This window comes from Sturnus vulgaris, chromosome 4, assembly GCF_052056855.1.
Source record: "Sturnus vulgaris isolate bStuVul1 chromosome 4, bStuVul1.hap1, whole genome shotgun sequence".
NCBI lineage: Eukaryota > Metazoa > Chordata > Aves > Passeriformes > Sturnidae > Sturnus > Sturnus vulgaris.
The window spans coordinates 28,198,761-28,223,379 of NC_142246.1; the positions used below are offsets into that span (position 1 = coordinate 28,198,761).

General features: G+C 33.4%; 1 protein-coding gene across 15 annotated transcripts in view; it reads right to left on the minus strand.

The window, feature by feature from the left end:
• SGCZ (sarcoglycan zeta) overlaps positions 1–24,619 on the minus strand; it is a 412,929-nt gene that overhangs the window by 171,698 nt on the left and 216,612 nt on the right. For 8 of the 15 annotated variants that reach the window (XM_088163416.1, XM_088163414.1, XM_088163413.1 and 5 more), the window contains one exon: positions 16,807–17,001. In XM_088163416.1, coding sequence (XP_088019542.1) covers positions 16,807–17,001 — 195 coding nt within the window. Of the gene's footprint in view, positions 1–16,806; positions 17,002–24,619 lie in introns of those variants that run through there. The other 7 variants (XM_088163420.1, XM_088163421.1, XM_088163422.1 and 4 more) reach the window with 2 other exon arrangements.

Genomic DNA, 24,619 nt, shown 5'->3' on the forward strand with positions numbered 1-24,619 from the left:
GTTTCATTGTAAGTAATAAATATTTCTGAAAGAATTCCAGCATCCAGCAATTGTGTTTATTTAATGTCAATAGCATATAACAAAAGATCATAACTGTTAGAGGCCAGAAGCATTTCTAAATATAGAATTTATAGCCCTCCATTAATTGGACAAAGTAATAGAGACAACTAATGAGTACCTACCAGATATTTCAAACACTTTTAACATACTTAGCTATTTCAAGATACATTTAAACTTATAAATCAGATAAAAATGAATGTGCCATGTACTTCATTCCTCTCTGCTATAACACACACAGGCTGAATCTGTAGTGGCAATGTTAAAACTCACATCTGAATAAATAACATCTTGCTGGTGTTGTTAAATATGCTAGGATTTATCTTCCACTCATGTGAAAGGTAATCATAATTTTTAGGAACAGATTTGTAGTTCTCCTAGCAAAGATTTTCAGAGAAAATAAACCAAGTGCCTATTTCCACTGAAAGGTAATAAAGTATATTCAGTATAGCTCCACATGAATAAAATGCCAGAATCACTCCAAGAACCTAGTTTTAGGTATATTTCAGAGTATATTTCCGTCCTTGTAAAATTTGCATAGTCCTGCATTAGACATTTAAAAAATTAATGAGTACATTTGTTGGGTTTGTCCTGATTTTCATGTCTTTTTTTTCCCCCCTTTCTTTTCTTCTGTTGTTTCCTCTATCTGTAATTTTTTCTTGACTCTAATATCCTTTTCCTTACCTTTCCAAAACTATATATTTATATATAGCGGTTATATATTTATATATCGCTGGTTTCCATAATTAAGCTGATTACTATCAGAAAAGCTTTTCTTAATAACAGTGTTTATTAAAAGATAGTCTATTACAAGCAAGACTGACAAAATTTAGGAAATAAAAAAAAAATTAGATACTTGTGCCAGTACTCCAGGTGAGGTTTCACAAGGGTGGAGTAGTGAGGTACAAGAACCTCCCTCAAACTGCTGGCCTCATTTCTTTTCATGCAGCTCAGGATATAGTTGACTCTCTGAGCTGCACCCTGATGGGTCTTGTCAAGCTTCTCATCCACCAGAATCCCCACACCCTTCTCAGGACTGCTCTCATTCAAGTTGGTTTTCCAACAACTTTCATTTTGAAGTAATAAATCATTAACATACTCAGCTGGGCAACTGCAAAGAGTGCTAAAAATCTGATTTTCAGAGTCCTTGTTCAATGATTTATTCAGAAGACTAGAATACTTCTTTGCAATATATCACATCTGCTAGTGCTGTCACCATTTTAATTTTAGTGATCTAAAAATTATGTATTGTTTTTCATTTTTAAAACTTATTGCTGCCTGAGGCTAATACATCTATTAAATAAGAAACCTCTTTAATAATATGAAACATAAATGGCTTTTTTTCTTTATTTCAGTTTTTCTATCTCATAATCCTTTTCTGACCTCATAATTTTACCATATTTGATTAGTCTTTTCTTCTGCCTCCTGTCTTCTTCCCTTGCCTATACATCCTTTCCTGTACACCTTGAAGCATGAGGAAATTCAAATATATACAACCAATTCTGAAGCATAGCTATATGAATAATTCCACTCACATAAAATTGGAGTAGTCAAAGCATTTTATTGCTTGGGGTTTCTGGCCTCATGCTCATCACTACAGTATGACTAAATTAAAGTAACATGCAAGTAATATCAGTTATATTGAGTTAATCACATGGGGCGATTTGATAACCACGAGTGATAGTGATTAATACAATGGATTGGGGAAAAATAGGAACAGAGTTAACAGTCCACAGGAGAAGCACCATCTCTCCTAAGAGGAAAGGCTGAGAGAATTGGGATTGTTCAGCCTGGAAAAGGGAAGCCTGCAGGATGACCCAAGTGCATCCTTCCAGTATCTGAGGGGAACTCAGAGGAAAGATGGAGAGAAACTATTTACAAAAGTGTATGGTGAAAGAACAAAGGGAAATGGGTTCAGATTGAAGGAAAGCACATTTAGATTAGATATTAGGGAAAAATTCTTTACTGTGAGGGTTGTGAGGCACTGGAACATGTTGCCCAGAGAAACTATAAATATCTCCTGTCTGTTCAAGGCTGGGTTGGATGGGGCTTTGAGCACCTGATCTAACTGAATGTGCCCCTGCCCATGGCAGTGGGGTTGAAACCAGATGATCAAGGTCCCCTTCCAACCCAAATGACTCTATGATGATTCTATGATTCACTTATATAAGTGAAAAAAGGAAATATAGATTTTTATTATGTCATAACCTGAAGATTCATGAAGTTTTTGCTGACTTGTGTACTTTTAAGAATTTTATAGACCTCAGAAGCTTGCTTTTATAATGGCATATAGATTTCTTTTGCTTTTCAAGGAGATCTAATGAAAAACAGAATGTTGGAGCACTCAATATAAAGGCAATTTTTGTCAAATAACAAAAAATTACCTACTGAAAATATGCAAGGCTTTTCTGCTTTCGCTTTACATTAAATTTAAATTGGAAATGTTGTTTTACCTCTTACATTGAGTGTTTTTTTAGATTCAAGGCAGTTTTAGAAAATTACCACCTCAGATATCAGTAATACTGCTGCCATACCTCTAATCTGCTGTATGTCAATCAGAGATTATGGCATTTTTTCATTTCCTTCAGCTGATAGTCAAATAAAAACTCCCATTCTATTAAAAATATAATTGGAGGTGCACATTTCTTCAAATGTTTTTCATTTCAAAACTAACTATGGAAAATATTCTAACATTCTGTGATGATATTCCATTTCAAAGAGATTAATCATCCCCAATCACATGGGCAAAGTCAACTAAAACACACACTATATGATATTTCTGTAGCTAGATCCTAAAGCATATTCAAATTTGAATATACAGATAAGTTTCTGGCAATCCTTGCTTGTACATTGACTTGATCCAGGTCAGAGGGCAAACAACAGATGAATGGTAAAATGCAGGCAGCATAAGAAAGGCTGTCTGTGATTCACATGGGCACCTGTACACACCTGTGTGTTTCATACACACATATGGAAACACAAGGCATACACCAAAAAGGAATAGACCCATAATGGGTTCTAGAAAGATAAAGATAGCTTAAACATGCTTTTGTTTCTCTAAATTGTTGTCATAAACAGCAATTAAGAAATAAAAAAGAGTAAATCTAAATTATCTCAGCTACCCATATACTGGTTTCTTCCTTGTAGATTTTACAGAGGAACAGAGAGAGAGATCTAAGAATAATTGCAAAAAAAGTAATCTAGGTATATGGTTTATCTTTGTAGTAATTTGAAGTGAGTTGCATCCATTCTAGTAAACTGAAAAAAATGTTTATAAAATAACATCTATAACATTTGGTTTGACAAATTTATACAAATGTAACTCTGTGTTGCCTAAGATATTAACTGAAGCCAAGGGCAAAAACTGAAACAACTGATCAATGTTTTCTATTCAAGACATTCTGATATGGGATTTTTTTCAGAATTTATGCAGCCAATACAAACATAGTTATATTTGTAAAGGTGAAGGAAAGAAATTCTTCGAAATTCTAACTTGGAAAATATCCTAAATATATTCATAAACTGTTAGTCCAATAGCTTGCATAGATTTTTTTCCATCTCTTCAGAATTTCTCTTAAACTGTTTGCAAAATTATATAAAAGCAGACATTGCTTAGAAATAATTTAGTTAACTAAGTCACACTTTTATGACAGAGAGCAATAACTTACATAAGCAAAACCAAAATTCAGTTTGACAAGATATCAGTTTAGTTTTTGTTCTGCTGTGCAACAACATTGCTACTCAGCCTAGCCCTTTATTTTTTTAACCATTTATGGAGGAAAATAAAGATTTTAAACAATTTCTAATTTCCTGGGATTAGGACTAAAACACTTAGTTCTATTGACTTAATGTGATCATTAAATTCCTAGTTTGACTGCACACTGTGATGCATTGAAATACAGAATACAGACCACTGGTTTATCAATATAATGCATAAACTGAGAATCATGTCCTCAGCCCTACTTTCATAAAATCATAAGAATGGCCATTCTGGGTGAGATCAAAAGTTAACCTCAATGTCTCATTTCCAATTGCAGAAGACACACAAATATTAAAATAGGATATTCAGATCCAAGATTTTTTTTTCTGGTACATTTTCCTTCCATGCATTTACCCATTCAATTCCTAAATATCTATCAATTTTTTAACACCTACATCATGGGGTGAAGTTTTCCACAGATTATGCTGTCAGAGTAACTCTTTCGCCCAACATTTAACAACTCCTCTCCATCCAAGTGGCTGCCCACCCACCACAGAATGGTCCTTCTGGGACCTGACCAGCTCCCTCCTCTGTAGCTCATGTTCAGTTGGCTTCCCCACTATATGGACATCTTCTCCTAACTGCCTAATTTTCCTGGACTCACCCTGGAATTGTTACTTCCAATCATCAGTAAAAAAAAAATGGAAGGTGAAAGACTTGTGTGCATCACATACACCTCTAAAGTACTGATCTTCACTATCCTGCCCAGTCACAGAAATTCTTTGTTTGCATATTTACTGCTCCACCTTCATGAGAATCAACACTTCCAGCACCATACTTTGAGGTTTCAGAGGCTACATGAGCATACTGCTCTTCAACACCCTTTATAGCAGAGTATTTGTTTATTTAGCTATTATTTCTCAGAGTCCACCCAGCACACTGTGTCTATGTATGACACATAACAAATGCTGTGCTTAGTAAGAAATATTTCACACAGAATGGATCTGGAGGGCACCAACAGATCCACCAAAGATCTGGATCTTACAACACCAACTGGTATAAAGCTGTGCAGGATGGTATTTCTCAAATAACATACATGGCATCAAGGCTGACTTCCAATTCCTTTTGAAAACGCAGCCATTAACTGCTAACCTGACACTTGAATCTTTTAGATTACGTGTATAAAAATTATACCAAATGTTAAAGCATACAAAAAACCCACCCAGAAGCGTGAAAAAGTTAATAGCAATACTTCTAAACACATTCAACAGAGTGCACTGCCAGGTAGTTAGAAGTTTTAATGTCCAGTAAACTAAAAGCTGTCATGTGATATTTTGGAAATGTTCTCTGTAATACAGAAAGATGACTTGATGTAAAATAATTATTTAGGAATATCTTTTTGTGTGTGTGTAAGTTTATGCACTGTAAGCTTATTGAATATTCAGTAATACTCTACCAATAAATTTCAGTTAACTAGAAAAGAATATTGTGAAGTATTTATATGACTGTGCTAATTAGATGGACTCCTCAGATCTTCTGTCAACAAATAGTAGGAGTCTGCAGAATATTTCAGCTGATCTTATACCTTTGAGAACCTGTGATTATACCGTCTCTTATTATAAAATCTATACTTATTTTCATTTTGATTGAGGCAGTGGTTTGAGTGTGTACAGAATTTTTAAGAATGGTTAAGAATTATCAGGTGTTTTATTTTACTTTTACTTTACATGTGACTCAGGTTTCACCTTAACCTTAGGGTATCTGAAGTAATTTTATTCACACACTGTGAATCCAAAATCCATTAATATTTCCCTTCAGACTACAAAAACTATTTTTTTTATTTGTACAGTAATCAATGCCCTTATCAGCCATTGAATTTTATTTTCTTGAAAGTAAATGTGTTAACCTTCAGCAAGCTCCAGGTTAGAGCTTTATTAAACCTTAAAACAGAAGTATAAGAGTCCTTTGACAGATGAAAGCTCAGATAAAAATTCATAACAGGATATTTATTTTTCCACAGTTCATATTAAGAACTGCAGACCACAACACTCCTGCTTAATATCAAAAGTGACGTGAGAGTTTATGGCAAGCATAATTCCCCAAAGTTTTATATCTTCCAGAGACTTTGTGTTGCCATACTCTTTGCACTTTATTCCTGTACAGCAGGTCCTCCTGAGGTACCACAGGAGAGTGTGACCTTTTTGCAATCATGACAAAAGGATTTCCATAGTAGCATCCTGTAGATAGGACTTAATTTAAATCATTTTGCAAATAATTAATGAAGTTTAAAAGTAATTGCAAGATAATGCAGATCGAAGCTTAAAAATCAACCCTCTCCCTTTATAGTTAGCATTTTAATTATTGAAGAACTAAAAATAACTCTCAAAACCATCAGGAAATTCAAATGTAAATAGTTTAAATCCTCTTGAAAAAAAAAAAAGTTTGAATGTTTATATACACATAAGTTTATTCCAATCAGTGAGGAACAAATCTACAGGCAAATTGTTGGCATCATACACTTTTATTTTAAATTGACTACTGTAAAATATGAATACAATTTTAATAGTGATTATCATCTTTTGGTAAATAAATAACAATGTTAGAGTACGTGACAAAAACTATTTAAAGTGTCTTTCATATTGCTTGTTCACCAATAAAGCTAATATAGATATTTGTCTCCTCTGTTACTTCTATGTATCATGACCAGACCCCAAAAGATGGGAGTAAGATATGAATTGTATATTCCTGAACACAGTGAAGGAAATGAGAAAGCTCCATCTCTAAAAGATGGAAGAATGAATTTCTATCTCTACATATGCTTTCATCTACCTCTACTATTAAAATATCATCTCAACTGAGCAGAGTATGATAGCAATTTTGATTTTAATTTCATACAAATAATTGCTTTTCATTTTTTGACTTCCACCATCTCAGTATATGAGAATAAAGAGGTGTTAAAATTTGAACTAGGCAAATATATAATACATATTAATTCATACTGTACTTTTTATTATAGTTATTCCTGTTTCAGTTTTTTGTTGATGTAAACAGAAATCTGTTACCCTCTTGCTCATCCTTGCGGTTATAAACCTGAGCCTTGAAGATAATAAGAAAAGTAAACACAGTAATTAGAAATTTCTCTTTGAGAGAGCTCTACTGTATAAATAGATGTCAATGAAGTGAGAGAAAAGGAAGATCTATAATTAAAACAATTGTATAGATGGTGATTTTGCATCACAAAAAATCTGATTCCATTATTAGAAATATTATTCATTATTAGAGACATAAAAATATGTATCTGGGGTTTTTGGGGTTTTGTTTTGTAAACAGCAGTAAGATCTTACACTCTTAAGATCTTACACAAGGCTGTGCACAATTTGCTGAACTTAACTGTGTCACAGTAAAGTGGTGAGGACTTCATTATTGATGGGCACTGATGTGACAGACAGGGTATGCACCATGCTGCCTGAATAACAAATCATTGGACAAGCTCTGATGCACCAGGCTTTTCCAGAAAAGGTTGCCAAATTTAGATTATGAGTTTAGGACTGTGTATTAACATTCACTTCTATTTTGTGGTATTTCCATTACTTCTACATTGTCTCTAGCAATACAGTTCATAATCTGCTTTTATTGGATTTCTTGATTTTCATTTCTTGATTGTACCTAGCAGTAAAATATGTTTGTCAGGCATAGAAATGATACCCCATGTTGTATATTTTGGGTAAAGTCTTGAAAATTTTTCTCCTCATTTGCTGCAGGACGGAAAAATGCCTTATTCACATTTTTTATTTTAAAAAAAGTCCTTCCTTCTGCATCAGTGAAACATTTGATTCAGCATTTAATCCTGTCTGAGATTCCAACCACACATTTAATATCCTGACTTATAAGAAAGAAAAGGAAATAAAGGAAATACTCTGCCATGTAAGACATTTATCACTACATATTCTACCTTATCTTCCTATTTCTTTTTTATTAAAATTCCTAAATGTGCTAGGTCTAGTTTAGGCTAGATTTACATAAGCACATTCTGCTCTTGTTCTTAATACAGACTTGTATTTATTTCAAGACGGAAGATTTGTACAAGTAAACGCAGGATTTCCAAGCAGAGAATGCAATTTTTTCTTGCACTCTTTACTAAGATAAGTAAGATCCCAATAATAGAAAGGAAATAAGAATGACACATTTCATTATTCATACAGACTGTTGGTGCTTTTAAGTAACTAAAGTTTGTTCAAGTGGTTTGATATCTTTCTAACCACTGCTAAATAAACTTACAAAATATTACTGCTTGGCCTGAACTATAAAATTAACTCTGATTTAGTTGCACTTGAGACAAGCATGCTGATTCATAAGCCTTCTTTTGTTTAATAAACCTTGTTTTGCTTCTTTTGTCTTAACATGACTTTCTGTTGATTATTTTCATAAAACCTGGTATACAAAATTAATTTTTTCCTCCTTTTTCTCCCTCTTTAAAAATGACTGCACATCAAAAACTTTCTTCAAATATCTGCTATTCAAGTTTTGCACTAGGAAAAATATAAGTGTCAGATGTCGATAAACCTTAAAGAATTCAAAATTATATTTATGTAATACTCTCTTGAAAATCTCATTTTCTATAAACACTAATGTCATGCTAGAATAGACACAGAAAGGAAACAGAGAACCTTTAATGGAAAATAAGTTAATTCAATTTTCATGAAAGCAAATATTTGAAAAAAGTTCTGAGATACTTGTTCCAGCCTATTTACACAGTGTATGATTAAGAATAAGCTGTCTAGTAAATACTGTTCCCTCATCTTGAACACATGATTATTTCAGAGAAGGCAAATGTCCACAAACTGACACACACATGTATATGTATATGTATATGTATATGTATATGTATATGTATATGTATATGTATATGTATATGTATATGTATATGTATATGTATATGTATATGTATATGTATATGTACATTTTTGGCTAACCTATTACATGAATTTAAGCTGTTGTTTCTCTCTTCTGTACATTCTATGCCCACACTCTGTCTTGTTTGGAATATTAAGGCCCTTATAAGAGATTGCACCAGTCGTGGTTTAATGCATAATCAGAATCACTTCAGTGAGGGTAGAAGATGCAGCCACAGACATTTTGAAATATGGGGCAAGCTGCCTTTGAAATACTATTCAGGTCACATGGAATAAAGGTACAAGTTATATCTGTGTCCCTCAAGTTGGTTCTATGTCAGTCCTGACACTTAGTGAAACAAATCTAAAGCAATGAGACAAATGAGCAAGAAGTGGCCTTGGAAAGGCAAATATGTCTTCATGTTCTTAATGCATGACTACAAAGTAAACATTTTTTATAGGCAGTTTTCCCTAGGAAGTCAAGACCTAGATACTAGAGAACAATTTTCCAAAGCCACTGTAAGGTCAAGTTGAAATTTTTTAAACAATTGTGTAAATAGATTAAATTTTTCTACAGTTAATTAATTCACATTTTTACAAGACTGTCTAAGGTGCAATGTATTTGCTTCCGTTTTCTCTTGGGAACTCTACTGGTACCCTGCCATTAAATTTGAATGACCAAACAAATCTAAAAATGAGAAATTAATTTTATCCTATTCTTTCTACATCAGAGATCATTTGTTAAAAACAAACCGCAAAATGTATCCCAAATTATCTCAGAAATAAAATAATTTAAGATCTGCATTCAGCCACACAGAATCAAAAACATAACCTACGCATTAAGCAAGGGAGTTAATGTTTGCTGAGAAGTGCTATTAAATAGGATTGTTTTAAACAATACCTTCCTACTTTTTACCGAAATGTGTCTTTCCATGAGACGTCCAGTACTATAAAATACATAATAAAATATGTTTAACAGTGGCTTGACTGTTCATGCAAGCTGTTACCTTATGTATCACAAACTTGATGTTAGATTAGTCACCTTTCCACTGGGACACAAGAGATTTTATATGAATTACTGTACAGTCAAGTAAACCTACACCACACTTGCACTGACACTGATTTTTTTTCTTTCCTCCCCGTAAGGACTAGGAAATGAGGTATACAATAAAGGAGGTACAAATGCAAGATGAGAATAAATAAGTGATTTAGAGGAATGGTACTGGAAATACTTAAAATGAGCTTTTCATTGTGCTCAGGACAGCAGATATGTGAAATGCTCAAAAGAGACTTAAGAATAAATCAGCTTATCCTTGACTATGGCACTGAAAATGAAAGAGGACACAAGTTGTACAAAATACCCTCCAGCTCTCTAAAGTTGTGCTTTTACATGAATGTGACAAAATGGGATAAAAACGTCCAAGCAAAATTAACACATAGTAAGATTAATTTGCTGACATGCTATGAGGAAGTTGTTGATGTATTCATGGAGCTGACAGGTTCATTCAAGAAGCTGAAATTTCTGATCTACAGTGCACCATATGGATATGAGAACCTATCTGTTATATAAATAAGACTTTGTGTACACGTGTATACATGTCCATGTGCGGACATCTGGTTTCTAATATTCATTTTTGCTGGCTGAAGATTTTCTAAATATTTTTTCAAATAATTTAAAGTCAAATTTTCATAACAATTATAAATCTGTGCAGAAAATATTCCTGAGGAATACACAGCCATTTCATTGGAATTTTCAATAAAATTTGTTACAATGTTGATATGTAATGTTTGAGATTAATAAATAGTAAGATAGATGTCACATATCTATTAAAAAGAAATATCAGAAATCAGAAGGACTAATAACCTATGAGTAAAACACTTATCTGGAACATGATCTACATTGGAGACAGTTTGAACCTTGCTCTCTCATCTCTTGACTGAGTTTCATACTCATTAAAAATTAATTATATTGTCTGGTCTGGACTGGAACTTTGTCACTATAAAAATAAAACAGAAAGGAGACAAGAGCTTTCTTGCATTAATCCCAAAGGATGCAAGAAATGCAATTTCTTGATGCAAGATTGCAAGAAATCCCAAAGGATTGCATCCCAAAGGACTCAAGAAATGCAAGGAATGCAATTTCAAGATGCAAAAGATCTTGAAAGTCAAAATACTGATGGATAGAGAAATAATTTCCTACCTAGTTAATAGATAAAGGGTTTTAAAAATGAGACAATTTACAGTTAAAAAAAAAATGACAATAAATTATTGCCATTGAAGTAAATTAAACCTGCAGATGTAGACAGAATATATTTATTAAGTATACATCAACTGTTGCTATTTATATTTATACAAATAACAAACTGCTGCCTTTGTCAAATGAAGGAAGTTTTCTGTTTGTCAAATGACAAAATTATTTTTGAGATAAGAACAATTACAAAACTTCATCATTTCAAAATGCCAACCGGCTACAAATTGGACATCTCAAAGATTGTCTAAGAAAGAGAAAAGACCCTTGCCCTAGTTCTACTTGAAATTGTATTAGTTATTATGTGAAAATGCTATCTTCATCACATGGCTCAGCAGAACCAACTGAAATGATTACCAGATATTGTTTTGACCATCAAATAAAGACATATGGTCAGACAAAGAATAATAAAACAGACACTGTCATGCTTGTTAAGAAATAAATAATTACTATTGCAGCATCAAATTATAGGCATCAAATTATAACTTTAATGGAGAAATTGTACTTTTAAAGAAATTATGAGTGTCATCTCCATATTGGATATTAAGATCAGAAGCATGTGTGTTTCCCAACACAGAGTTAAATATTTGAAAGATTTCCACATTCTTGCACATTAACCAAAATCCAGAAAAATATATCTTGTTTACTGGTCTCAATAAATAATCTTAATATAATATTATAATTCAGATTTAGATTTTTGAAGATCTGAAAGTTCCCACTTGTAAAATTGAAACTTGTAAAGGAATATAGGGATAATCTGTAATGACGCAAACAGGGGGCTTGGTTTCATATTTCTGCCTTATTATATATGAAATAAATCATGTTTACTTGTGTATGTTCAGGCAAATATTCCACCTGCATACTATCTGCTGTCCTTACAGCATGAATCCAGAGCTAGGCATGCTCACTTGGGGCATGAAGCACATACATGCATTCTAGCCAGGAAATTCAAACTGCTCTTTACACTACTCTGGTTATGTCTGAAGCTAAAGTGCTGTTCAAAGTCCCTGGAGAAATAACTGTCTCTGCCCAGATGATAAGTTGTCTGGTTCCTGATCTTGGAAGTAATTCCCATGGTAGCACCAGCAAGAGGAGTTTAACATGGATCAATACAGACAACATTGTCATGACAGCAGTCAAAAGTGACTGCAACTCTTCCACTACAGCAAGAGAAAACATCCAAAGTAGGTGGCTGCATTCTTACAGGGGGTCACAAAATATATTTTCATATGCAGATTCCTAGGGGTAATCAGAATTAGAAGATACAACCAAAACCAGCAAAATAACTATGTGCTATGTGGCTGCTACAGGCCACAAAAAAAGATCTAAGAACTCAAGGCATTCACACTGGCATTTTTTCTAACATTACAAATTTTTTAGCTTTAGTAAACACATCAGTGTCATAGAATAAACAAAGGAACTACATAATATCAATGCCAATTGCTCACATATTAGAAAATGTATAAAAGGGCTTGCCTACTCCACCAAGAGCTGGACATACACTTCTATGATGATTGCTCCATGTTATTTCACAATGTCATGCCCCAACAATAAGAGGAATGTTTTGAATTCCCTTTTTTAAAGCTAATTTGAAATATGTGCAGAAAACTTTCAGTCATGTATTGCTACACTGGTATTTGGTTTGTAACAAAAATATACAGCAAATCTCTTTTACAAAGTAATCAATTAGATTGACATAGATTGACAGTGTCAATACATCATTTATTCATATAACATAATTATTTATTCATCATTTATTCATTAACAGCTATATGAAGAATAAATTATATCAAATTATAGTTCTGTTGAGGCTGGAATAACTTAAAGATGCTACAAAATAAAAATTTCATCAGAGAATAATGATAAAGTGATTTAGATCTTAAAAAAAACAAAACAGCTAATTACTTTTGCTGTGGTCCATTTGACAAGAGTGCAGACACAGTAAAAAAATATTTTTTCCTCACAAGTCTTTAAAATTCACATATATTACATATGTGAAATAACCAGCATTTTCTAAACACAAAACCATTAATATTTTATGCTTTGTCTTTGGTACCAAGTCATGACTTGAGTATCCATCCTTCCTGAAATCACTAGTATAGTAACTGTACAGGCAGAAAAACAGTGACTAAGAGCTTTGAGCTTCATTAAACTGGTATAACATAGATGAGAGGTTATCACATCCTGATGGAAAGAGAGACATTTCCACGGGGTAGTCTGTGAACCATGTCAAGGTTAGTACAAGAAAAGGAAACTATACATGTTCCATGAAACCCAAGTCCCCTAAGACTATTATTTTATATACTGACAAAAGTCACAGATTTTAGTTCCTGGCTTGAGTTTTCCAAGTTATTTTGCATTGAAAATCAGACCTTCAAGATCATCCAGTCCAACCATCCACCCTGTATGACCATGACCACCCCTAAACCGTATCCCCAAGTGCCACATACAGATGGCCCTTGTACACTTCCAGAGATGATGACTTCACATCTTGCCTGGGCAACTTATTTCAAAGTCTAACTACTTTTCCAGTGAAAAAAAAATCTAATATGTAATATGAACCTTCCCTGGAACACCTTTCTTACCCTTTCATTTGAGACATGGCAGAAGAAAACAACCCCCATCTCACTACACTGTCCCTTTCAGGCAGTTGTAGAGACCCATGAGGTCCCTCCCTCTGAGCCTCTTCTTCCCCAGGCTAAACACCCCCAGCTGCCTCAGCCATTCCTCAGAAGACATGTTAGACATGTTTTCTAGACCATTTGCCAGTTCTGTTGACTGTCTCTGGACATGCTCCAGCACCCCAATGTCCTTTTGGAAGTGAGGTGCCCAAAGAAGGGCACTGTAGCAGTGAAGGGCCCAAAACTGAACCCAGCCCTTGAGGTGTGACCTCGCCAGTGCCAGGTGCAGAGGGATAACAACTTCCCAAGTCCTGCTGGTCACATTGTTCTTGATACAGGCCAAGATGCCATTGACCTCCTTGGCCACATCTTTCTACAAAGGTAATTCAACAGTGAGGTAATGAAACTCGACTAGATATTAAAGGACAGTAAGACTAAGCTACCAGTGGGAAAATATCTTTCAAAAAATTATTACTGCATCTATGACTCCTCCATCTAATATTCCTGCTACACAGTTACTAATTACTTTTAGTTTTGCTCGTCTGATACATATTATACATTAGATAAATTATTCATAATTTGTATTTACCTTTAAAGTTTCTTACCTTGTACACTGGAAGAAGAGATTGTATCCCAGAACATTTCTCTATGTTTCCTAGTTATATTACATAATCTGATAAAAGATTTGCACACCTTGCTTGTATTATGTTTTTACATAATTTCAAAGAAATATTTTTTTAAAAAAACATCACTTATTTGATAAGCTATTCAACATTTGTCCTTAAGAAAAATTCACATCAGTTGCCTATCTTGCTATAAGATGAATGCTTTACAGAAGACCCTATTTCTACACTCTGAGTATAAAAAGAGCATGGGATAACCAGCTCAGATTCAGAATGTGACTTTTATGTGCAAGGTCGGTATATTCAGAAAACTTTTCCAACTAGAGACTCGATTGCAGAAAGGCTTTTACTATGCCAAATTGTCAGTGGCCGTAGCTTTACAGTTAAAAATAGAAAGTCGACAGCTAATACAAATTAACAGTGTTGCAATTGCCAGACAGCAATGACAGACCATGACCTGGCTCTTCATGACCCCTTGAAATGTTGCAATTACTATTGTCTTTATAGAAGGCTCAACACTGGCTTATGCTAAAACAAGAAACAATTTAAAATAATGTCAAAATGTTAAAGCAGTCCAATTTCAGCAATTATTTTTTATCATGGCTATATTCCTCTTTTGAGCAAATGCTCTTGAGGTTTCTAGCTGTACTTCTGATTTCCTATCACTTTCCAGTTGTACAAATAAAATTTCTTAGTTTGTATCTATCTGTACATATATATATGCACATGGAATAAATATATATATAAATTTCAAAGCCATTGCCTTTTTAAATACACAAACTTTAGGTTCATCAACTAAATTGTTTTACTCTCAAACACTTGCCCCTAAGAATGTGACTCTTTCAGGCTTAATACAAATTTCCCACTCATGCTCAAATGTGCATGCAAAGACATGAGCATGTGGATGTTACTCAACTTTTAACATGACAATCTTCTAGCAATCTTCTAGCACACAGAGATTCCAATGTGAATGGCAACTCCTCAAAGTAGAAGACTATCTATCGTTCTATGAGTCGGCAGAAGTAAATTAATTCTTCAGCACATAATTTTAAAAATGTATTTAAATATGATCAAAGAAAAATGCTATATTATAAGAGCTGCAATGATCTGTTTGTTTTCTGGGCTAGATTCTTGCGATGATTTAGTAATTCACCATAAACTTTTAACATTAATTGGAAAACAAACTTCGACATGCAGGAAAGAAAAATATTTTAAAATTTCTCTTTTTGTTTTTGTTCTAAAAACTGCATGATAAAATTCAAAAAGATTTAAACTAGATAGTGTTTGGATAGTGTTATAATAGCTTGTAGTGTGGAAGGTCAAACAATCCCTAGATATGGAAATGATACTTTCAAATATTCTATTGGAATGCAATCTTCTGCACAGAGAAAAATTCTGTGCTTTTAAAATATCTATATTTTAAAATTGTTTAAAGAGTTATGCCTAAATATGTTTCCAGTACAAATGAATAATTATTCTAATAAGCAAAGACGTATATGGGTGTCCTATTTTGAAAGCACATTGTGCTAAAAAAAAAGAAAAAGAAAAAACAGAACAAAAAAAAAAAAAGCCCCCTCTTAAAAAAAAGCAACTCCGAAACTCCGAAAAGATTCTCACAAACGTTTCTGTTCATGAATATTAAAGCCATACAGTTGTCAAAATATGAATTCAACATGTTCATCCACTAGTGGAAAACTCAGAAGAATAAATGTATTTGCACAATATGTCTCACCAGACAACAGTTTCAGATAATCCAATGCATTACAGATCATCAGCAGACCTAGAACAATTTTAGATGCGGGTTTTATGCTGGTTTTGCTCTCTATTCTTTTATTTCTGATAAACTAATGGAGAAATGTGCTGCGACATAGGAATTGGTACATCAAAATATGGATTATGAAGGTTAAAATCCAGAGAGGAAGACTGCACTGATCCCAGCAAAAACGCTGCTATTTTAAACTGTGTAGAGTTCTGTCTTTTCTTTTGATATACAAAAAAATCACTACTCTGCTGCCAGCTAGTACATACTCCTACCAGAGTTTCCATTGAACACAGATGTTCTTTCAAGTGTACATCTGAAATACTTGGCTGATATTAAAGATTCCAGGCAGAGATTGACTCATTAAAGCATATGTCTTTTAGACTCACCTACCCCCAATCAACACCAAAACAGCTACTCTAAGTTCTAGCTGAAACAATCCAAATTGCCAGTAAGCTTTTAAAAAATACAAAGAACAAAAAGAAACAAGTGTAAAAGGAATCATAAATTGAAGTGATGAACCCAGTTCCCTCCTAAGAGAGATACTATACAGAACAGACATAGTAAACTGTTCTTGCTTGTTATTTAGAGGTGACAAGAAAACAGAAGATGCTTGGGGCAGCCATCATGACACTTTTGATTTGGGGAAAAAAAAGAAAAAAATCTAAGACCCAGATATAATTTCAGAAGATATGATTAACCAAAAACATCAGAATAGATACAGCACCAGTCCACTCACTGCAGAATATATATAAAAAGAATAAATATCTGAACTAACATTCAAAGAAGTACATATGACTTTTCTTCCAAAATTATAAAACTTCTATATAATATGTTAAAGAAAAAAAACCAACTAGAAGTTAGTACTTGAAGAAATGAGGTACATAAAGTTACTGTAATACTTACCACTGTGAAATTCATAACCTTCAAAATCCATATTGTCATTGCTAAATTAACAATCATGGTAACCAACAGCAGAAGGACAAAGAAGTATAAGCACCTCTTTCGCCATCCATAAATCCCCACTGGGTAAAACTGAGGATGTTCAGTCCTTGGAAGGCTGTTCTGTTGTGTTGCTAATATGTACTGCTCTCGTGTCATCTGTAAAAGAAAGATGTAACTATAAGTAAGTAAATGAGAGGTCTGTTTTTCACACATAATATTACATGAAAATTATCTCAGAATGTATAGAAAATCAGTTTCTATGGGCACAGAAAATATGCATTCATCTAGTATTAACCACATCAGTGTTATTTTTACTAGGCATCTAGTATGAATTTCATGGATTTATGAATTTAAAGAAAACCTTTGGTTTCTATTTCAAATCAGATTTGCATTTCAAATTTATCAGCAAGAAACTATTAAAAATATAAAAGTAATCCATGCATGTATCTTACACTCTGATTCAGAATATTGTTTTATTGTCCTTTATGAGTTCATTCAGCAAAATTTGGTTATGGAGAAAGAGAGTCATGTACCTTTTCTTTTGTACTGGTTTTGGCTGAGATAAAGGTAATGTTCTCCATAGAGCTTGTAGCCAGTACACTCTCTCATAAAAATAGAAGAAAAATCTCACTTTTATAAAATACATATTTCATAAATTAAGTTTTCACTCTTTTATTATACTCAACAAATTAAATTAATAATTGAGGCTATTATAGATGCCTCCTTACTTTATAAAAAAAAAACCAAATAAACAAAAAACCAAAACATAATTTCATCCTTTAAGAGATGGATACAATTATAATCTGTTGAATTCATGAACTAGTTTAAATTCTTCTCACATACAAGCAAGCAGTAGCTGTTGGCAACTTGCTTAAAGAACTTACTATTAATTCTTCCTTAGAACAAAAGTATTTATGCCATTTAATAAGAAACTGTTCAAATGTTTTTCCCTCCTTAACTTTCTTCTAGAGATATTTATATTCATATTCAGCTGTCACATTGCCTTTAGACTGGAAGGTATTAAATTTTTTCTCTGACTTAAAAATTAAATTAAAGCAGTCTCATTCTGTTTATGCAAGAGTTCTTTCTGCAATATGCCCATCAGAAATGTTGTTTTAATAGGCTTTGTGCTCAGGAGGAAGAAGAAAACACAAAACAAAACAAAAAAATTCAAAACAAACAAAGACAAAATCAACAAACTTATAAATCAGATAAAACAATCAATATTGCAGTTAAAAGTTGCCTTTTTTGAGTAAAAAAAAAAGAAAAGACCCACAAAAATTAGTTGATTTAATGAGAAATACAAACCAGATTACATTCATTTGAAGGATCAAAGAAAGGTTGATTTCATAAGATTTTTAAAATGTGAAGCTCAAAAATGTTCATGTAATTATCTGTGTTGCTAGATATTTATCCAAATCAACACTCTTTAGGTTTTACCATACTTCTAGTGAATGAGATATTAATGGAATAAATTAACTGGCAGTGAATAATTGGAGCCATAAGTCATAGAACACACATCCGTATTGTGACAGTATATATATCACTGAAATAAGTCAAAACAGAAATAAAAAATTTAAAAAGCAGATTTTAAAAAAGTTAGCAAACAGGCACTTTGTAATTTTTATTTTTTTCAATCATGATTTCTTCTCTTTGCCCTCAGTTTCAATTAAATGCAATGTTTAGCAGTTTATTTATGTAGTAAATTTTACAAACAAAATTTCCCTCAATGTCATTTCTTAATCCTCCCAAAACAAAGTACAGCCAGATTTGAAGATCTTGGATCATCTCCTTATGATACCCTGGCAATTTTCATCCTAGCTGTGTGAAAATGCCTTATAAATCCAGAAACTGAGTACACAAATAGGTCAATCAACTTTCTCCCTATTATAAGTTTCTACACATTTATTTAGCCAGCCATTGTAACAAAGATGCAATGCATGATTAAATTTTGAGATTTAAAGTAACTGATTAATTTTACACCACTCCCATTTTCTTGTGATTTAATTTTATATATTACCTATGAAAAAATTATTTTCATTAAAAAATAGTTGAAAAGTCAACTTTCAGATCATGACAATGCACTGGTCCTAAGACTGTGAGTATAGTCCCATGGAACAGACCCTTTGCAACACAATCATTAAATACAAAGGCATTTTATTCCGTCACTGCATCCAGGCATCGCTCAGTTCCTCTGTATTCTGTTCAACCCCCGGGGCTTGGTGCAGCAAGCTGTCCCCCTGCCACTCCTGGAGGGCCATGGGGGAGGAGACATCCACACCTCTCCCGTGGAACATCCCACACTGGAATAGCCTGAGGTGCTGGAGTCTGTGACCCCATGGCGAGCCCACACTGATGCAGGAACCTGTCTGGACCTGTAAACCCATGGAAGAGAGCCCACACCTGCTGAAACCATTGCTTGGAACATAGCACTACTCCTAGACACTTCCATTACTGATTGATTCTCTTTGCATTATTTCCTTAATTCATAGAAAGAATGAAAAACATAAAGGTACTTTAAAATATAAATTCACAGTATGACAGCATCTAGACCCAATAATCATTTGGTTTGGTAAGGAATTGGATGAACTGTAGAGCTTCAGATACAGAAGAACAATAGCTAGCAGGGAGAATTCATCATACTATCATTTACAGGGGAAAAAAAAAAAAAAAAGCAAAAGTAATCTGGTCATGACGAGCCATAGCTCAAAAAACCATACAGATGATTTACCTGAACTAGCTAGCTCTCCCTGCTCATCCTGAAAGTAACACAGCCTCTTGGCCAGCAGGTAATGCTGTGGAGATCTCTCCTTTTGTATGACACTACAGCAGACCATTCATTTTGCTTCCCCTCACACAGCCTGTGGCATTAAACTTACAACAGAAAATAATGTTACTGTTTTCTTTATAGACTTTGGGTGAAAGTTTACCCTATATAGTGAAAAACGCATCACATAGATCAGGAAGTGCCATAAAAACCATAGCACTTCTTGTGTAGGAAAAACACAAATGCTTAGCATGTTACATCCCAACCTTGGCTTTAAAATCAAGACTTGAGATGAAATCGATAAGGTCATTATCAAAACAAATATGAAGATGGCAAGCAAGTGGATTGTATCTTTTGAAAAAGCCTGATGCACAAGTGAATGAATTTTCTTCGAAGCATTTAATATGCCAAGCATCTATACATGAAGCTCTTGCTGTCAGTTCCAGTGTGTGTTAAAGCAGATGAATTGTTCCTTCTTTTTTGCAAGTGTTTAGTAAACTAGAATACTTTCATAATTAACAGAAAAATATTACATTATCTTGACTTGCTTGGGATTATATCAATTTGAGTAGATTGACAAGGTAGTAGGGCAGCATTCTTAGAGAATTGAATATTGGAGGGAGAGAGCAGCTACCTCTGAAATTTTTATATGGGCTACACCTGACACCTACTAAATCTTTTCCTTATGATATTAGCCCTTCAAGCCTTTCAAAGGCAGCCAAAACTGTGTCAGCAACTGACCCTACTACAAACAGTCACTGGGCCACCAATCATTTGCCAGGTAAGATAAAAGTTTCATTCCTCTATTGTACATTCCATGTAAAACAGCATAAATCCTTACTGCCCTGATGGGCAATTTTGTATTTGTTGGATTTTACTTATTTTTCTCTTTAGTTTAATTGGGATCATTAGTAAAACTGCTTGGGCAGCATTTGGAGAGTGCTGCTCTTCTGACCTGTACTAGGATATCTCATGGAATCACAGAATGGAGGTCAAAGAGGTGATCTGGTCCAACCCCAAGGATGGAGACTAAACAAACTCTGCCTTACAATAAAATTTTTTAAAAAGTATTTATCATAGATTACTTTTGTACTAAATCAGAGGGATTTCAAGATTCTAACCTGAGGGTTTGATGCTTTTTCCTTCTACTCTGGATTTTTCTTCTTGTAACTTTCAGAAATTAAGGTAGAATTGTACATAACACTCCAAAACTGTGTTTTCTAATAAAGACATCTGATAATCCCTTTGCACCCTTGAAAATCTAAAGGAAAAAATTATATGCAAGTAACTTCACTATCAAGATGTACATGAAGTCAGTTAATTGCATAATTTATGTGATTTGAAGTTTACTAATTCAGAAGAATCTGCTGTTTTTCTTGGCCACAAAGTACAGTTTTGTCATCAATGTCAACAAGGCTTAAGTCAGTATGCTTTTACTGACAATTTTGTGGGCTTTATGTTGACAATTAGAATTTAATTTTTTTCCTAAATCAATACAGTTAGATTACTACAGAGAATTCATTACAGCCACAGGCAGGACAGCAGCTGAGGTAAACAATTTTCTCCCTGTGATGCCAATGCTCACTAAACACTTATTGAAACAATCTTCTATAAAAGGACAATAAATGTTTGCATCTTGGATATTGTTCTCCAATAAAATTATCACTTCACACAAATAAGTATCAGTGACCTGATACTATTACCATTATTACTTAGTGTGAGCATTTATGGCTGTTCTGTTCACCGTATTTAATTGTTATGTTTCTGCACAATGATGTTCACAGTATGTTAAAAGAATAAATAATCATGTAATGAATAGAGTCATATTTTTATCACTGTTCTATGACTTGAAAAATTTCTAAATAATAATAATATAGTATGATGAATTTTCAAGGAATCTGGATTAAAATCCATCTCAGGCTTGATGTTTCTCAAAAAATATGCTTTTCTAAACTACATTTTCAAAACTGAACCACATTGCAGAACCTTTTCAGGCCATTTTTAGAAGAAGCTTTAGTTTCAAAAACTTACTCATTATTTCACTTTATTTTGCTTTGTAATCATCTAACTTTGCATGTGGTATTTGAGAATAACTTTTTGAGGAGTTCTATGTAGCCACACTGACTATTAAGGGTAAACTTAATCAGCCTAGGAGGGTAACAGCAACACAAAATTCCATATAGCTGAGTTGTCTTAAAGAAAAGCAGATGCCTAAGGAGACAATCAGAGTGCTGAAACATAACAGCAGTATTCTGCCCTACCACCTGGGATAGGTCTTTGGACTTTATCTCAAATATTCCTTCTGCTAAACAAAGAGATAAATTTTGTCTTACTGAATAAATTTAAAAAAAATAAAGTTAAAATTAAAGTAGAAACAGCAAGCTATTGGATCTCAGTTTAAAAAACCCACCACTTTTCTATTAATCCTGGTGGGCCCTCATCCCTGTTGCTCTACACATCACAGTAATTCATAGCATATTCACAAGTGCTAAGACCAGCACTTTACATCTGCTCAGCTCCTTCTCTCAAGGCCCCTGAGAAGATAAGATGAATAATGTCTTTACTAAGGATATTTCATCAGGAGAAAACTTGGCAACTACATCAATGGAAGATGGCAGTATCAATATTTCAGTAGCTTCACAAAAAACTGGCACTAATTTTCCTCTATGAATGATACAATTTGTTAAATCAGTTTCAGTAGATGGTGGCAAAAGTGTAATTTTCAAGAGTCAGGAAAGATGTTTTAAGAGTGGCAGATTCACCAAACTCAGCTGGACTGGAAGTAGCAGGTGGAATGAACACTTTATGAGGAAATACTTTCTTTAAATAGTTCATTTCTGTCTGTAGTTTGAAGCCTAAATTTCATGTGGTAGGGTAATCATATAGTCCACAATGAAAGAAGAGGAAATATAGGAAACATGAATGAAAAACTGAATTTCTAGAAATATGGAAAAGAAATACTGCTCCTGTTTAAATACTGTTCCTTTCCCTCTTATCTATATATACGTGTAGCACAACTCCATCATATGGCTAGAAAACCAATACTTGTTGATCTGAATCCATATACTTGGTTCTTCTGGCCTAAAACATATAACTCTGTTAATTCATATTAAAAATAATATGGACCAGATATCAGAGTCCAGAAAAAGCTGCACTGAGTAAGTGCTATGATATGAAGAACAGGAGTATTTCTTAACAAGACACTGATTACATTTTGGGTTTTACGTGTATTTGTTGAGCTTCTTCAGTAATGTACAAAGGCACAGCTACGCTGATCCCTTTTTTCATCAGTTTTATCTTAATGTGAATTTAATGTCTTCATATTCAATATTAATAGATTCTCCATCCCTTCAGGATATTTTTAAATCAACAGTAATCACAATCATATCAATATGTAATCATGATTTTATCAATATGCAAACTAAAGTATTGGTGTTACAGGAACACAAACATGGTTCAGATCTTACTACTATTCAAAGCTCTAAAAATATAAGCTAGATTTCACCTGTCTGCCTGATAAGAGTGCAGGCAGAAAAGACCTGAATTCATCTTAATGGAAGAAGACAGAGCCCACTGTGAGCATTTGGTTTAAAAAGACATATATGTAAGTATAGATAGATGATAAACATAGAGATAGATGAGATAGATAGATAGATAGATAGATAGATAGATAGATAGATAGATAGATAGATAAATAGATAGATAATACACATACAGTAATCTCTAATTTAATAGCACCTACCAATATGGGTTCCTGCTCCAGTAAAAGAATAACATTTTTAAAATACAGCAAGAGAGGTGTTTTACCAGGGGATAAATATTAACATTCTAGTCAGGACTGTTTTACTGAGATAACACTCACAAAAGATTCTTAAAATATTCTCAGAATACAGATTTAAGTCATTAATCTATAATTTCACCATGTATTTCAAATGATACCATAAATCTATGGAGAACATCTAAGTAGTTTGTGCAGAGATGAGGAAAGTAAGATGAAATTACACCTCCAATTCTTAAGTTTACATGTTTTTAATTTCATATAATACAAAAGACTAAGACTCTAATTTGTTTCCCTTTTTCTTCTTCGTCTTCCTTGTTACTAATGGATTCAACCCTGATCAGCAGTTTTATAATTTATAACTATGGTTTCACTATGATGGCTTATTTCCGTGCCTGCCTCTATAAACCATCTTCATGGCATCCTAGTACTGTAACAAAAGTCTGCTCATCTTTCTAGCACCCACATGACCAATGACATCTCACCAAAAAAGAATCCAATACCAAGAGATGCTGAACATAAAGTGAAATTTGCAAAACTTTCAAGTGAAAGGAACCTTCAGAATCATCTTCATCAGTGATCTAAAAGCAGCATTAAAGGTACATCAGTGGAGCAGTAACTTCTTTTTTATTACATAAAATTTGAAATTATTGTTCAGTGCAATTTTAAAACTATATTTAATAAGCAAACAATTTAGTTCTGTGTTTTAAAGTGCAAAATAATTTTGACTTTCTTTTGAGATGTTAGTTGATATTTTGGAAAGAAACACAACAGTTTTGGTTGCAAGCTTCACAAATCACTTAAGATCCCTAGATGAGAAAGATTTTAACAATATTTTCCAAACCTATTTGAAACCTGGTTAACAGTGTTAAAGGTGTAGTATTAATTACGAAAAGGATATCTAAACTCCCAAATCACTCTGGCAATATTTTTCATCAAAAATGGAATCACACACTTTATTACTTAAATAATTTTCACATTTTTACTTTCTCCATTCTACCTCTGTTTGCATTTGTTTCTTCCCGAAAATGCATGCAGAAGTACATTCATTGATGAACAGTCAACTTGTTCAGATTTAGCAAGATACAAATCACTGAGGAAGGAAGCTCAACCACACAAGAGTTGTTTCTTTATTGAAGAGGGGTTTCAAGTACTTACAAATAATGAAGATATTTAATATGTAATGATTGAATCATAGATTGGCAGTACTGAGAATGTGTTTTACTTTT